Here is a 16,314-nt window from a genome sequence, read left to right as displayed (position 1 = left end):
TTTGGTGTATTTTTCTAAAAGTTTTTTTAAGTACTTTAACTAAGTGCAATTTCAATGCACCATTTAAATAAATAATACTTACTTTTGGTGAACGTTCGATTTCTTATTCGGCGCGAAAGGGGATGCGCGCCAACACTGAAAACCGGAGCAAGATACGAGGAGACATTCGGTCCTGTTTACTTTCGTAACGGTATGAACTGCGTCGATGACATTTTCCTTCTTTCACGAGGTGTCCTATAATTTAAACAATATTTCTTACATAGTAGTCATTAGTCTTTGTCAATTGTTTTAATTCATTACCTAAAACTAACAATTGATCATGAGGAATATCTTGTTTATCGTTGTATTTTTAAATTGTTACAATAATTACGATTTAATTAATCGTAGCTCGAGATTTTTCTTCGAAACTATTAACTTTCTTTTTAAAATAGAAAAGTTTGAAAGAAAATCTTAAACCGGCAACCCTGCATCGAGTGTATATATACATATGTATGTACACCATCAATATAGCTATGCTCACGCTTGTATGTGACTAGAAACGAACACACGGTACTGGCGTGTGCATTGCGTGTCGTATACATACGTATGTGTAAGTGAGTGTGGAAGTCCTCCGCATATGTTCGAGCACTCGGTCGAGCGGGTGTAACCGGTTTTACCAATTTTTTTCCCGAAATATACACTCGCGATAGTTCGTAAAATTCTACGACCCTATTGTAGTCGTTCGACATCTGGAAAAGCTAGCTACGTATATATACATATATATTCATTTCATTAAATCTCTATGTCGCATGTACTACTTCAGCTTTTCTTCATTCATAAAATGTCTACAAATTTGGGGTATCAAGATCGAATTTCACAATTTTCACAAACATTAACATTGCAATGAATGATTTTATGTTTAACTGACTCAGGGGAATTCTATTTTTTCCGCTTACTCCTCGACTTTCTTTTAAATCTTTCAAAAATCCATGAAAACTTGGTTTTATGTGGATTTATCATAGAGATATATGTTGCATAATTGACACGCAACATGATATTCGAACGAAAAAAGTAGTAATACCTTTTGATTACAGTATCATTCATCCCTCAAAAGATTTCACTTTCTCAAACAAATTTTTCACGCATCTATGAAATCGATTATAGCATGAAAATTTATTGCATTAAATCGAGAACGTTAATAAAAGAGAATAAAGAATTTGTTAAGCCTCATCACAGTATTGAATTGTGTATTTTTGTTATTGAACTTTCTTCTGTCACATAAAGCTCAGTTTTCTTCAAAATTAGATTCTTTACTTCTTTTTCAAATTTTTTTTTATATATTAGAAACAACTGTATAACATATCATTGTTATTTTATTTATATTTGTAAAGTATTCACCTATATTAGTGAAATATTGTTTTGATTACTCTCCCTTTTACAGAGTCACTTTCCTTCGAACATCTAACACCTATCCTACATTTCTAAAGAGGTCGCGTCTTTTACAGACTCTCTCTGGAGCTAACAGTACACCATTTTTTTTTGTTTGTTTTTTGAAAGGGTCACCTATTTATCTATATATTAACTGTGCTCATTATTGTTTCACTTTAATGATCTATTTTAATTAATTTTTTAGGTGGTTAAGCTATTAACATGTTGGTGAAATATATGCAACATTTTTAAAAAAGAATTATTCAGTCAAATATATTTTCTGTTATAAATACTATATACTGCAATTGTAAAATATTGATATATACATATGTATATATAAATTAATTAATGCTTCAGTGATCTAGAAATGGAAAAAAGGTGATCAATTTAAAAACACTAGTGATCTAGATAAATCTAGATCAATCATAAATAACAGCAACAGGTAATACATAGCAAACAGTTAATGACAATAGATGGCAGTAGATGGCAATAGATGGTTTTTACAGAGTTTCATCGATAAAGTAGAGTTCTAAAATGATTGACTTTGTAACTATTAAAAATAGTCATTTATTATAATAACTCACGGAGGATAGATACCAGTAGTCCGAACGTAATGTTGAAAGAATGGTATCAATTTAGGGGACAAAATATATTGTCGGTAGGGAGCGCTGCTTTTCACAAAGTACTCGTTTAAATACTTACGCGGGAAGTCTTGTTGCTATTGACAGCTCTGAAAAAAAATATTTTAAGAAACGTGGAATTAATATTATTTAAAAACTACACAAATTTAATAATCAATTATTTGTTAACATAAAATTTTTAATTTTAATTTCAGGTTATTCACTTTTGGTGCTTTGAATAAAGCCACTTTTCCTAAATTCTCACTTGCCTTTTTTCGGCCCTTAAGGCAACCATAAACGGCACAACACTTTCCCATTTTTTAATAAAAATAATTCTAAAAAAATAAATTAATATTTTATATTTAATTTACGTGTAGTAATAATAATAATAGTATCGGTACGCTCTGAATACTTGCGCAGCCAGTGGCAAAAAAGAGAACTATGATCTGGGTCAAGAAATGACTACCACAAAAAATGTGAAAAATCCTGGTATCTATCCTCCGTGATAACAACCTTGTATTTTGATACCAATGTTTTAATAAAAATGTATTAAGAAGAATGATATATAATAATAACAACAGATTTTTTTCTACAGTAAAATGTCAACAAAACTCAGAAATGTTCATATTATTAAATATATTTTATAATATGATAGATTTAATATTATTTTGAGGTTAGCAAAGTTTGTTACTGTCAAGTAATGAAAATACGTGTGTTTGATCTATTAAAACATTTATAATACTAAGATATTTAATGATTATACATTTGTTTATCAAATATGTAAAATTTGGAATATTACATGCTATTGCATATTAAGAAAAAGATCAATTAAATAAATTAATAACGTGAAATGGATAAACTAACAATTATTTCGGGAGCCTTATTTTTGGCAGCTGATATGTTTGCAATTGTTAGTTTGGGAATGCCTGATTGGATTATAACTGATGTTGGCGGTAAATATACAAATAAAATAGTAATTCAAAAATGGAATGTTCATTTTTTTTGTTTATATGTAAAGATAAATCTGTTAAAAGTATATATATATATTTGAAAAAGTAATTGTTAAATATAGATAATATTTAGTTGTTTTTATTAACTATTACAGGAGATACACGATTAGGCCTTATGTTATCTTGTATGACATTATATAACAGGCCACAAGTTTGTTATACACCTGATTTAAAGCCTGAATGGTTATTAGCCCTTATTTTTATATTAGTCGGATGTATTTTAATAACAACAACTATAATATTGCTGATTAGTTCACATTGGGATCGTAATGTAATTCCATATGCACGATGGGTTGGATTTATAGCGAGTAAGTAGTAGTTTTAAATAAATAATATTAATAACAGTATATCCCACCATCTATACGGAATAAATTCAAATGATTTTATATATAACATACTTACTAATAATTTATTTGAAATCTTTTCAAAGTGCATATATAATATATTGTTATTACATTGTAAAATAATATTACACTACAATATTTCAGTGGTACTATTTTGCTTAGCGGCTGTTCTATTTCCAATGGGTTTTTACATTGATGAAATTGGAGGACAACCATATCAGTTACCAAATTCACATCAAGTAGGAATCTCTTATATCCTCTTCGTTCTGGCACTATGGATCACAGTTATTTCTGAACTTTTTGCAGGAAAAGTATGTTTACCACATTTTTAAAGTTACTCAATGATATATTCTAATTTTTCTATTTTTCGTATTATTTTATTTTCAATATTTAATATTATGTATCTTAAATAAGATTAAATTTAACAGTTTAGCGAGATTTTATTAAATTAAATGAAAATTTCTCAAAAAAAATGACATTTCTAATCAACTATATCTATTAATTGGCTTTACTTGTGATTACTAAGCAGAAATAATAATTGAAATATTATATATATAAAAAAGTAAGCATTGTAAAGTTAAAAAATATTCGAATTACATTAAAGAATTAATAGTCTACTTATCAGTCCATTGTATTGTCAAAATTATAAAGAGCGATGTATATTTATAACAATTTCCAATTTGTTGTCCAATTTTTGTTGATATTATGATCAACCGAGAGAGTCACTTTTTTTATAGATACATTTCAAATAGTTACAATTCGATAAACATAGTTTTTTCATGTGCTACAGAAATATACGATGAAGTAAAATATTCCTATATTGCATATATTGTATCTTAATACACATGACAGCTTATTGATAATTTATATACAATATACATTGATATTTTTTTTTTTTTTAATAAATTCTAAATATTTATTTACAATTTAATATATACTAAATGAAAAGAAATATATTGTATTTTACTGTTTAAGTTACATACACTTGTAAAATTTCACTTATATCAAGTATTTTTATCTACATTATAAACATTTTAATTTATAGATAATGTATGTATGTATGTATTTATGTATGTATGTAAATATGATATTTTATAATTAAAATTTCTAATTTTACCATTTTTCATAACTATAATATTCTTATTTTTAAATACTTCAATTTCTTGTAAAAATACAAGAAATAAAAGTGTACATAATATTATTATACAGGTTTTCATAAAAGTGTGTGTGTATATATACATACATATATATCTATGTATATATACATGTTTGTTGATAAATTTACCACCATTAACGAATATAAATTTGTAGACTTTTATTCATGCAAATATTGAAAATATTGTCAGTAAATATAAATTATAGAGATGTGTAACCAGTACGAAAAAAAAATGGTTTATAATTATTTAAGGTTATCATGGTAAATATATCATCATATAATGGAGGGTCAGTTACACAATACTACCGCATAATAATTCTTACATTAATGATTAAATTGTTAATTTTGATATATAAATTGACAAAAAAAGTACTTGTTTTTTAGTTGAAAAAAATATAAAAATGCAAATACTATAAACTTTACTGTTCAAGAAAAAGCTCATTAAAAAAATGATTTTTCAATTACAGGCTGATCTTGTTATAAATATGCAAAAATGACTTTTTCATATATGGAGAAATGACATATTATTTATAGACATCTGTTTTTAACAAAATACGTGAATTTATGAATATATTTTAATGAGTTTGATGATTATTATTATATTAATTTGTTTTGTTTTGTTTTTTTATGACAGGCAGTCTGTGCTAAAGATTTTAAGGCAAAATTGGAAAATATGTTCACACTTGCCTAATAACAAACATTTTTTACTTATTGTAAATTTTTTAGTTTTATCTTTCTAAGAAATTCTAAGAAATCTCAGACATGAATAACAAATATCAAAATGTGAACAGTAAATTCTATTAGGGAATTCAGTAGATTTAACTTAAAGAAAATATTTGTACAGAACAATAACACGCAAACATCATACGTAATACGTAAAACAACTTATATAACATTCTTTTTAATAAAGCTGACCAGAATGATTCAATGAAATTCAATTCAATTAAATACGAATAACTGTGTTTTATATTTCAATTATAATCTAATTGAATCAAGATTTCAAGGCTATTTAAACAAGTAGGACGCGTTATTAGAAAATTATTTCTAAATGATATACGATGATGATGATAATAATAATTATTAATTCATGACAAACAATTAACATGTTATTTCATTTTGCGATGAAACAATATAGAGAAAAAGAAAATTTGACGTGATTATACAAAATTCACATTACAAATTACTTTTCCATGTAAACACACGGCCGCTTATATAATACCATCTATTCTTAGAAGAAACATATATACAAGAAATTTATATCTAAATTGTTATTTTATAAACTATAAGCATCCAACGCTAATAAAATGTGCTAGTAGTATGAACACGTGTGTTTTACCTTAGCTACTTTCACAAGTTATGTATTAAGAAAACTACGCGTAACACTAGTAACAGTTTAGTATAAATATTTGTTGAGAGTATAGTAAGAGATAAAAGGAAATAGTAATTTAAATTTTACCATACTTTATAACAAACGTTTTCTGCTTAATCAGATATAAATATCAACAATAATCGTGAAATCGTAAAAAGTGATACACTATTTGTTTGTTTTTTTCTTTTTCTTTTTTTTTTATAATAGGACTTGTATCTACACAAATGAATAGTCAGATTTTAACGAGTTCTACCTGTGTTTGATTGATTATTTCCGATAGTATCGCACCTTCTATAATATAGTAAATACGGTACGCTAGGAGGTACTGGATTTAAAACATCATTTTCTGAAATACCTTGTAATGAACTGTCATCGTATCTAACCCAGCCGCCGTAGCCTACGTGAAAAGCATCCGTCACGTAATGGCCTTTTGTTGTTTCTTTTCCAACATGATAGGTAACGGCAAATAATTTGTACTGTTTTTGCTTGGAATTTAATTTCTTTCCTATGTTTGGTGACAAGAATTCTGAAAAATACACATGTACATTAATATATATACATATATTGCATATCAAAATCAAATTGTTTCTATCATTTTTAACGAAAAATTGACGAAAAACTTACTGGCATCCACTTTTAAATCTATGGGAAATTCAACTTTTTTAAATATCTTTGAACATCCATTAAGTTTGTAGTCAAACCACTTTAAATGTAATATAAGAATAACTGGTAATTCTTCCAAAGTGACTTGTTTCCAAGCTTCTATTTGCTGTTTTGTTTTACTACAAGTCATCCCTTCTAATTGATCTTTTCCAACCAGTATTTCAAGCGCTCTTGTCACAGATTCCGCCTTCTAATAATAATAATAAATAAATAAATAATGTTAATATTTTGAGTATGAGTAAAATTTAGAAATAAATTATATATAGTCAATAATTGTACTTCTATATCAAGCTGCAACGTGAAGAAAGGTTGAACATTGTCGGTTGGTTGTTCACCCATACGAGATACTCTAGATCTTAATTGGCCACGAAAAATATCAGATAACGGAGTCCGACCAAATTCGGTACATCGTGTGATAGATCCTTTGTTCTTTGGTCCCATTACCTGTAATATGTGTATATTGATTATATAATATACATATTTTTAATTTACAATTATAAGAATTTATACACAAAATATTTCTTCTTACTTTCCATTCTTCTTCCGCATGATTGTAATTAATGTTTGCTTCTGCATTAGAATTTGGGTTTGGTTCATTGTTTACTAATTTTATAAGCTGAAAATATTAGTTAAAAAAATCATAAGTTGTTGCGAACCAGTAGGAAAGCATCACTAAATGCCTTGTATATTATAAGAAAATAGTATTAATAAATCATACCTCTAACATTTCATCGTTAATACCATTTAAAAGGCAAGAGAGAAATTCTTCTGCATCTTCTTGGCGCCCTTCTACAGAAAATACTCCAGCAGATGAAGTATTTTTCAGCATAGTGTATACATAAGATGGCTCAAATGCCATACCGCTTTGTATATCTACAATTGAATTATCTCCTCGTTTGTGTACTCTATCTTTTCTAGCAAATCTTGCACTGTCTGATAGAGGTGTAAATTCATTAACAAATTTTATCCTACAAAATATAAAATATAAAATATATAAAAAAAAATACACACACACAGATCAAAGAGGAAATAAATACTAATAATATATATTATATACTTACATATTATCTATGAGAGGGGTGGATGAGTTTTTACAGTTGTTTTTGGAATGTGGCAAAGCCATAAGTAGATTATAAAATGGTGGACACGCTAATAAGGCTTGTAATATGCTATTAATGTAGCAATAATTGCTACGATTTGTTAAGCCACGCGGGAGCAAACTTACAGTTTGCTTATCCATTTGATAGTTTAATAAAAATTCTGTAATGAGAAAAAAGAAAAATGTAATTTGTATCTTTTTATAAATGACTACTATATTAAAATTGTTCAATTGTTTACTTACCACCCATTCTAAAAACTGTAGGATCATCATATTTGTTTAGCGTTAGTTCTGCTTGATCTTTTGTACGATCATTTGATATATTGTGCACATTTGGAGGAAGACTTTCAGTTTCAAGCGATGGACTTCTAATATGTTGATCTCTTTGAACGACTGTTTGTATGGGTGTTTTTGGAGATGTGGTCTGTTCAATTACAGGAGTAGTTGGTAATGGATTAATTCGTGCCATTGGTTTGTGAGTTGAAGGAGTACTTTGTAATTCTGAATTAGCTTTCTTGAGGACATTTGCAAAAGACATAGTTGATTTAATAGAAGGTAAGGAACTTGCAGTAGTAGATACGTTTGTAGGTATTGCAGAATTATTAGAAGCTTTTACAAGAGGCTCATCGGACATACTTTTGGATGGCCTATTTTCTTCAATTTGTACTTCGTTTTCAGCAGACTTTGATGTAGATGATGATGATGATAATGTTTTTATGAGACTGGTCTTAATCCTAGAAACGGTTTCATTTGTGTATTCTTTCTCACTCTCACCATTTTGTTTAACTTCAACGCTGCTATTAATATTTACACATGGTATATCACTTTTCTCTGTACCATTACATGCTTCGTTAACAGTCGATACAATATTATGCTCTATTTTTACATTAACTGGTGATACTTTAGTGTTGTTATTCGTATTCTTTTTAGTGGCAGTACTTTCATTCTCATTCTCAATGCAAGATTCTCTATTACTGTTATTTACAATAACCGTTGTCACAATATTGGTCTGAGAGGAATTCTTATCTTCGTCATTTGATAATTGATGGTTAGATAATTGATTAGATGGCTTAACAGATGAATATAAATTTTGTGGACGTTTCTCTTGCGTTTTAGCAGCGGTCGTTGTATTTAATAATTCTTGACTTTGCTGCGTATTAACAGATTGCGATTGTCTGCTATATCTAACATTATTAGAGGACTGATGGGGCAATGGATAAGTAGGATGTGCATGTGGATGTGTATTTGTATGTGGATGGATTGTTGGTGATGTATAAATAGGTGGGTAATAAATTTGTCCAGCAACTTGATGTTGTTGTGGAGATAAAGTATGATCAGACAAAATGTACATAACAGATACCGGTTGGTGAAATTGACTTTGTTCGCTCATGTATCCTGGATGGATTTCATTAGTTTGATTCATACCTCTGTTAAAATTATTTCTTATACTTCTACTTCGACTACGTCTTCCATTATCTCTTAGATACGAGTTATCACGAATTTCATTTCCCGCATTGGGAAAAATAGCGGGTGAATAAGCTAATCCAGGTATAAATGACTGCATATGAGCATCGGTAGGAACGTTATACATTGGTGGCTGCCAATCGTTGCACATTGTTGTTATTATCTGCTGGCTATAAGGATGTGTTTGTGGAATTGCTGACATGATAATAGAAGTGGCCACATTTGTTGGATTATTGCACTTTAAGAAACCTTCTTCAGTTCCTGCTGCCGAATCAATAAACAATTATTAATATCAATTTCTAAATAGAAAATTATTATTATTATTATTATCAAATTAGAAATATTTTTAATTATTATAATTACCATTCTGATACCAATGATTTTGCAATTCCGATACTTCTGTTACATTTGTATTTGTTTCATGGTTATTATCAATGGTATCCCATGGTAGCTTTAATGCATCCGTAACATTATTAGATTTTAAAATTGCCATCAACTCATTTTTATCACTATCCCCCAAGTCGTGTAAATCCAAAAATTGAAAGTCAAGCTAGAAAGGAAATAAAAAAAATAAAAAAAATATATTTATACTGTTTGTCGTACTTGTGCATGCATACTGCGCACAACATTTTTTTTGTTATAAAAACTATTGTTTAATTATAAATATTCATGAATAAAAATGTATATTTTTTGAAATAATATTTTATATATATATATATATATATATATATATATATATATATATATATATATATTATATCATATATAGGTTTATACTCATATATAACAAATTTATTTTATATTTTCAAATATTTACTAAAATAATTATAATAATCCTATAATATTTGTAATTTTTATAATGAAATCTGAAAAATTGAGTGATCGCATTGAGTAATTTTTGATAAAGATAAAAAGCATGTTTTTGAATTCTAACCTAAATTCTAATAAATAGTAGAATGAGAACATATCTGATAGATCATAATAGATAATATTTGAGAAATGAAGTGGATTATAATTATTAATTGATTAGAACATACCTCTTTCCGGACATCCATGCTTATGTCTATATTCGATACAAAACATTAAAAACCGAGTGAACAAAAAGACATGAGTCTCTCCGGTGAGATTTCTACCGACCAAAAATATAAAATATCAATGGTACTTTTTGACTTTTATAAATTCTATTAACGTGAAAGTAATATTACAAACGTTATGATTATAAAAATGCGGTAATCGAATAATTCGTCAGGCAATAAAACAGACAATCAACAATTACACAACGCGAAGGTTCATATTTCGGCAGTTGTATGGATGAAATAGGCCAAGCACATTGTACTGCGATTTTAATACATCTGAAATTGGTACCACTGCATTGTTATTTTCACTTTTTTATAGGAATATTTTTTTATTTAAGGAGTTTACAAAGTTACTAGATCATTTCCAATCATTTATAGAGTAAACGACTGAACGATGCGACAATTGGATAAAATAATGGACAAATTAATCCGATCGATTTATTTTAATCACTTATAATTTTATAATGATATATCTTTTCTCGTATAACGACACATTTAATGTTAAATTCAGTCTAAAATGAAAGTTCCTTTTTTTTTATTATAATATATTATTTTTTCCAATAATATCTCGATAAATGACCACATGGGTCAAAATATCTTGTCAGGAATATTGAAGGTTATCCTAGGGTATAACTGGAATGGTAAAGAACTTTTATAGGAAAGAGACATTAAGCGCCATCTAACAGCGAAATATGTGAATTATTTAGTACGACTCCGGTGATAGGCAATATTTGTACAAGCGTGTATAATAAAAAGTTAAAACTTGAAGAAACGTTATTTCGACAAAATTGTAAGTAATGCCATTGATATATAAACGTTTTATTCGATTCTATTTAATATTATTATATTTTACTTCGCCATTAATATATTACACATATAATTAAAAAATAATTTGTGAAATTACAGTGCTTTTATACTAGTAATGAATAGCATAGAATTATGTAAAAGATATTAGTTGGTGAATTTAGTAAATGCGTATTTTACATTTTGGTTATTGTGATCGAAAGAAGAAGCCAAGTTGCTAACTTTTTACTCGCTCGCATTTTTTCAACAGTGTATTGCTCAGAGGAGAGAAATAAAGTAAAAAAGTACGTTTACGAAGGTAAAAGAGCCGGAGGGTCGCGAAGTTCCCGTAAATGATATAAAATTCCGAGCAAGTTGATAAGTAGGGGGCAGCGTTGAAAACTTTTCACTTGGCGCCTTTCATTTCTTATTATAATGAATGCATATCGGCTTATCTGAAACTGAAAACGAAGACCGTAAGAACCCTTTTTCGGTCTTTGCAGCTTGCAGTCTTCGGGATTTAAGGGATGGCAAACACATGCGTCCAACTTTCTTTTCTTTCACTTCTATTTATTTGATCAATATTTTGCAACATTTTTGCATATTATTATATTTAGTAAAATAAATGGTTAGTGTAGATCAGTGGAAATTCATTTTCTTTCAATTTTAATAGCATTAATATATGTATTAATGTTTCTACGTCCCCCTGAATCGCTGCAGCACTCACCAGGGGGCGATGGCGTCCATTTTGGGAATCACCGATGTAGATAAATACTTTGTTCAGTATAAATAATAATTTAATTGTATTTTAAATAAATGATTAGTATTTTTTAAACGGAAAACACTGCATTTATAAGTGGATTACGTTTGGAGAAGCGTATTATTTACGCAAGTGCTCCTAGGAAAGCTCTCTTTCTTATTGAATATCTTTGGATATCAACAACTTTATTCGCCAGGGAACGAAAGGATTTAACGTCGATATAACACAAACGATAAACTCTGAAAGTATCTTTCGGAGAGAAGAATTATGCCAAAAGTTCTAGCAACGCGGACGTAAAGCCTAACCGTAAAGCACTTTCATTAACGCGTTGAAGGGAATAAAAGGCAAAGAGACAAATGGCCTACCTACCGTTAAATCATCACGAAAAACTTAGTAATTTAATAAGCAATTTCATGTAAATTTCGGTGGTCGTTATCGTAGTCCAGCTACGAAGAACGTTGTTCTTTCAACATTACAAACGTTTTCTCTGTAGCTGAGGTAAAGATCATTGTGTTTTTGTCATCGAATACAAAGTTTCATTTATTCGTTTTTTCCTTTTCTTGGATATAAAATCGGTAAGGAGATCGAATCATGATTGTCTCTTCGAGTTCGGTTACGCGTATGGAATATCTTGAGGTGTGTCGTGCTGGAGTTCGTAAGATCGGAGCTGTAAGATCTAAGAAAAAAAGAAAAAAGAGAGGGAATATATTTAAAAAGAATTTTCGAGACGTTCGTTTCCTCGAAAGAGTAGCATTTATTCGACATTTATTCGGCATTTATTCGGTTCACGAATGTGCCGGCGATGCTTTCAAAAGCTCAGAAAGCGTTATTCGATATCTCGCGGTAAGTAAGTAGTTGGCATCATCATACGCGTCTCCTGCGTAGTAGAATTCGTACGCTCGAGTGCGTTTGTGCAAGAGTTTTGCGTAGAAATGAGAGAGAGAGAAAAAGAGACAGATATACTGGGTGTTTCATGAGATTCCGATCAAATTTCAATGGCATATTTTTATGATGTTCAAGTTCATTTAATGATAAAACTAGAAATGTTTTGTTTTGTGAATGATTTGACGGTTCAGATAAATATTTCATTTTAAGATATATTGTAAATAATTAAATAATTTATACAATTAAGGTTTTTTTTCGACAAATTATTTTGATTATTACAAAATATAAAAACAATTAATTACTTTTGTAAACGTATAATACATATCATATTGTTTTACGCTTGAGATCAAAAAAGGGAAGAAATTTTGGATTGTGATTCAAAGACGAAAGCATTTTCAAATGAATGTTGTATGAACTGATTTCTTTATTTTAATCATAAAAATATGCAAGCGATGTTTAGCAAAAAGCTTCTGGAACACCCTGTATAATATATAGAGGACAATGCATAGTACTACTCTTTGCGCAATCTCCAAAGCAATATATCGATGTTTAGCAACCAATAAACGGATCCCTCAAAGAGGGCTTTTACCGTAAAGCGCGTCGCTGCTCCCGTTTCTTCTCATACACAGAAACGAGAACGTACAGTAACGCGCAACTACCGTATACATTTTAACACCGACAAGCAAAGCACACCTCTTTTATAGTACAAAGTAAACGCATTTATTCGGCCGTTTTGCCCTCACGATCGCGATCCAGACTGGGAGGCCATTTAACGCCGCTTTTATGATAATCTTATCAATACCACGAACCCGTTTCTTTTTTTCTTTTCTCTCTCTCTCTCTCTATTTCCTTCTCTTTTTCTCTCTTTCAAGCTTATATATCGCTTATTTACAAGTTCAGTTTCGACTTAACTCCTTACCAATACCATTCAGCTTATTTCCCGTCCGTTGAGCGATCCTGGAGGCACAAGAATTTATTATTCTTCGGCTTTCTCCTTGACGTGGAATGGGGGATACAAGAGAATACGATGGGTGGAAAAAAAACGCTGCTAGGTGGAAGGTGAGATGGCAATCTTAAAGAATCTCTCTTACATCGTCTCACGTCTAACGCGTCAGCCGCAGTTCCGTCATAAATTCTTCTTTCGAGTGGAGAAAAGCGGGAAGTCTCGTCCACGTATCGGAATTCGTTTCGGAGATAACTCTTCGGAAAAAAAGGAGAAAGAGAAAGAATGAGAGACGGAGATTAACGTCTAAAAGAAGAGAAAATACTTCTTGTCTCGTTCTTCAAAAAGTCGAAAAGAAAATGGCAAAAGTACTATGTAGATATTCTGTATAGCATTGTGTGCTTTGGCTTTTTCCTGAATCCTGACTGGACGAGAAACGCAAGAAAGAAAATAGAAAAAGAAGGAAAAGCGAGGGTGAGAAGTAGAGTGGAGGGTGATAGTCGTCTTTGAATTGAAGTGACCAGTAGTAGTGGGCAAGCGGGGACGGTTTGATCTATACTTGCACACTTATACAGAGGGACACGTAAGTAGATACTTACACAGAGGGAAACTCGGAGGAAGCAAACGTTCGCCGTTCCGAGAGAAAAGATTCTTTCGCTCACACCCAGGATTTTGGGGGCAGATTCCTTGAAAAGCGGAGACCAGTGCGCCATTGGCCCTCCGTGGAAAGCTTCTCGTGGCACGGCCAATCGCCGGCTGAGTTGATAACGGTGGCGGTTCTTCTCTTCGTTCCGCCCCCTTAAGACGCTACGAGACTACACGTTGGCTATGTTGATGACGAAACTCCTTCGTTCGGCATTATATATCAAGGCTAGACTATATTGTCTACTCTATATCGGTTTTCTCTCTCTCTCATATGGCTTATGTAGAAAAGCGACCATCTTTTTCTTTACTCCCTACTTCTGTCTTGCGAAATTCAAAAGAATGCTACTGCTGCTTCTACTACTCTTACTGACTTGACTCCCTCTTCTTCTTCTTCTTCTTCTTCTCTTCATCCTTTGCTTCCATTTTTCTTTCTTGGTAACGTCAGTCGTTATCAAAAAAGTGCTAGCTCCTTGCTTTTCTTGTTTTTTTTTTCTTTTTACTTCAGGAAACAAGAGTAAATTTGGATGAAAAAAAAAAACGAAGTAAAAGAAAAAGAAAACGAGGTGGATTTTATCGCAGTAGATCGCAGGTGCCGAGCAACGTCTTTCTCTCCTGCAGGCTGTTCCGGGCGTAAAGTTGAGTAGTCGTGTCGGTGGTTTGTGTCTTCGGCACGAAGCGTGTAAGCTACGCCGTAAGTGGCATAATAGGCCGCGTTCTGGCCTGACAAGATAAAGGGTGCCGATAAGCTACTTCCCTCCTCTTTCTCTTTTACGCCTCTTTTTCCTCTCCCTCTTGTACTCTCTAAAGTTAGTTCGGTTAGAGGGTTCGAAAGGAAGGGGATGCGTGACCGTGGCACTCCGCGTGACGCGTGTAATAACCGTAACCGCGCGGCTCTTTGCACGCACCCCCTTAGAGAGAATTCTTAGTCGTACACTTGCTTCACGATGCACGCGGCTTCACTTGCACGGCAAGTGTATCCACTTTAAAAAGCGTACATTTTGAAAAATCTATAATAATATAATAATGTTACCGCGACGACGATTATTCATTCTCCCTTAAGTATGTCTCGTTATTCTCGCAGTAATATTTTGCAGTACCGCGGACAGATTACAAGAATCATTAGCATGGATTTAGACAATTAATGGGACGATCAATGCATCGATCCGGAACGTTTATCTTGTTGAGAATACGTTCGGCTCGATCGGTCCGTCGATTCCGATCCGTCGATCCATCAATTGTTGGACAATATTCCGAGAGAAACGCACTCCTGCTTCGTGTCCTTTCAACGGTTCACTCGATGTGGTGTGCGTTTAGGATAGAATACCGTAGGGCAAAACTCATTAACGCGTCATTTCATATTCCGGAAGGGACCGTCCGTCGGTTGGCTCGTTTATCCGCTTGCATTTTCCGCCTTTAGTTCGGTCCCGCGTACGTTCAGCAGAGTTGATCGATTTCGCTTCGCTTCGCAACCCGAAACTGCGTCCAAATATTAAAACTCGATCCAGCTCAACTCTTTTTTCCATCTCTCTCTCTCCTTCTCTACTTCGAGTTTTTATTGCCTCTCCGATTGAGTATGGGAGGAATTAAAAAGAAAAGCCCTTCGTACAACATAGGTACTCGAACATTTATCAGCGTCGAAAGCAGGAAGGTTGATCTCGAAAGACAAGCAAGCGCCCGGTTGACTTACGTTGATTTTATTCCGCTTTTATTCGAGCCTGTTCAGGATCGTTCGTGGTTCGTTGATCGAAGACGAAATTGAGGAAATTCTCTTTCTATCGAGGTATATCTACTTACTTTGAGCAAATGATCTGCACTTATTTACATTAACAAATATTAGTATAAACTGTTTCAAGTTTCTATAATAATTAATACTAGAAATTGAATTTGTTGTTGATAATAAACATTGTTGACTAGCTAAATAAAGTAGATAAAAGTAAAACAGTTTATCGTCTCTCTTTTGCTGGGATTAACGTCAACGACGCTTTTTAAGCAGCCAATTTCCTAATTCGGTCTCTCCGCGAAGATCCCTGATTTATTGCCAGTTTTGCCAGTTATTTCGTGCCGGCATTGATTTACGACGAGTTACCGAC

At 31.5% G+C, this 16,314-nt stretch overlaps 2 protein-coding genes across 3 annotated transcripts; one reads left to right on the top strand and one right to left on the bottom strand.

The window, feature by feature from the left end:
- The first annotated feature begins 106 nt into the window (after positions 1 to 106).
- On the top strand, positions 107 to 3,753 carry LOC107068786 (uncharacterized protein C16orf52 homolog A). Its single transcript, XM_015325526.2, has 3 exons — positions 107 to 2,980; positions 3,133 to 3,345; positions 3,526 to 3,753. The coding sequence occupies exons 1-3, from the start codon at positions 2,878 to 2,880 to the stop codon at positions 3,711 to 3,713; spliced, it is 504 nt and encodes a 167-aa protein (XP_015181012.1). The 5' UTR covers positions 107 to 2,877; the 3' UTR covers positions 3,714 to 3,753.
- A 258-nt stretch (positions 3,754 to 4,011) lies between these two features.
- Usp10 (ubiquitin specific protease 10) lies at positions 4,012 to 10,492 on the bottom strand. Of its 2 annotated transcripts, none has more exons than XM_015325595.2 (9): positions 10,170 to 10,492; positions 9,496 to 9,682; positions 7,912 to 9,396; positions 7,631 to 7,829; positions 7,288 to 7,537; positions 7,099 to 7,185; positions 6,849 to 7,013; positions 6,531 to 6,759; positions 4,012 to 6,432 (listed from the first exon to the last, which is right to left on the bottom strand). In XM_015325595.2, the coding sequence occupies exons 1-9, from the start codon at positions 10,185 to 10,187 to the stop codon at positions 6,146 to 6,148; spliced, it is 2,907 nt and encodes a 968-aa protein (XP_015181081.1). In that variant the 5' UTR covers positions 10,188 to 10,492; the 3' UTR covers positions 4,012 to 6,145. The 2 variants fall into 2 exon arrangements, with proteins under 2 accessions (XP_015181081.1, XP_015181082.1); XM_015325596.2 differs by having other exon boundaries at positions 7,912 to 9,393.
- Between the last annotated feature and the right edge of the window lie 5,822 nt (positions 10,493 to 16,314).

The sequence above is a fragment of the Polistes dominula genome, unplaced genomic scaffold (genome assembly GCF_049000335.1).
Source record: "Polistes dominula isolate Pdom_NZ unplaced genomic scaffold, Pdom_raw_medaka contig_28, whole genome shotgun sequence".
Taxonomy (NCBI): Eukaryota; Metazoa; Arthropoda; class Insecta; order Hymenoptera; family Vespidae; genus Polistes; species Polistes dominula.
Note: the sequence above shows the minus strand (reverse complement) of the source record. Positions and strands in the feature narration are given on the sequence as shown.

Excerpts from the sequence above, each read along its gene's own strand:
- LOC107068786 (XM_015325526.2), top strand. The coding sequence starts at position 2,878 with ATGGATAAACTAACAATTATTTCGGGAGCCTTATTTTTGGCAGCTGAT. Across the intron at positions 2,981-3,132 it reads GATTATAACTGATGTTGGCG|GAGATACACGATTAGGCCTT; the intron begins GTAAATATACAA and ends TAACTATTACAG. Across the intron at positions 3,346-3,525 it reads ATGGGTTGGATTTATAGCGA|TGGTACTATTTTGCTTAGCG; the intron begins GTAAGTAGTAGT and ends ACAATATTTCAG.
- Usp10 (XM_015325595.2), bottom strand. Across the intron at positions 7,830-7,911 it reads TACAGTTTTTAGAATGGGTG|AATTTTTATTAAACTATCAA; the intron begins GTAAGTAAACAA and ends TTCTCATTACAG. Across the intron at positions 7,014-7,098 it reads ATGCGGAAGAAGAATGGAAA|GTAATGGGACCAAAGAACAA; the intron begins GTAAGAAGAAAT and ends CACATATTACAG.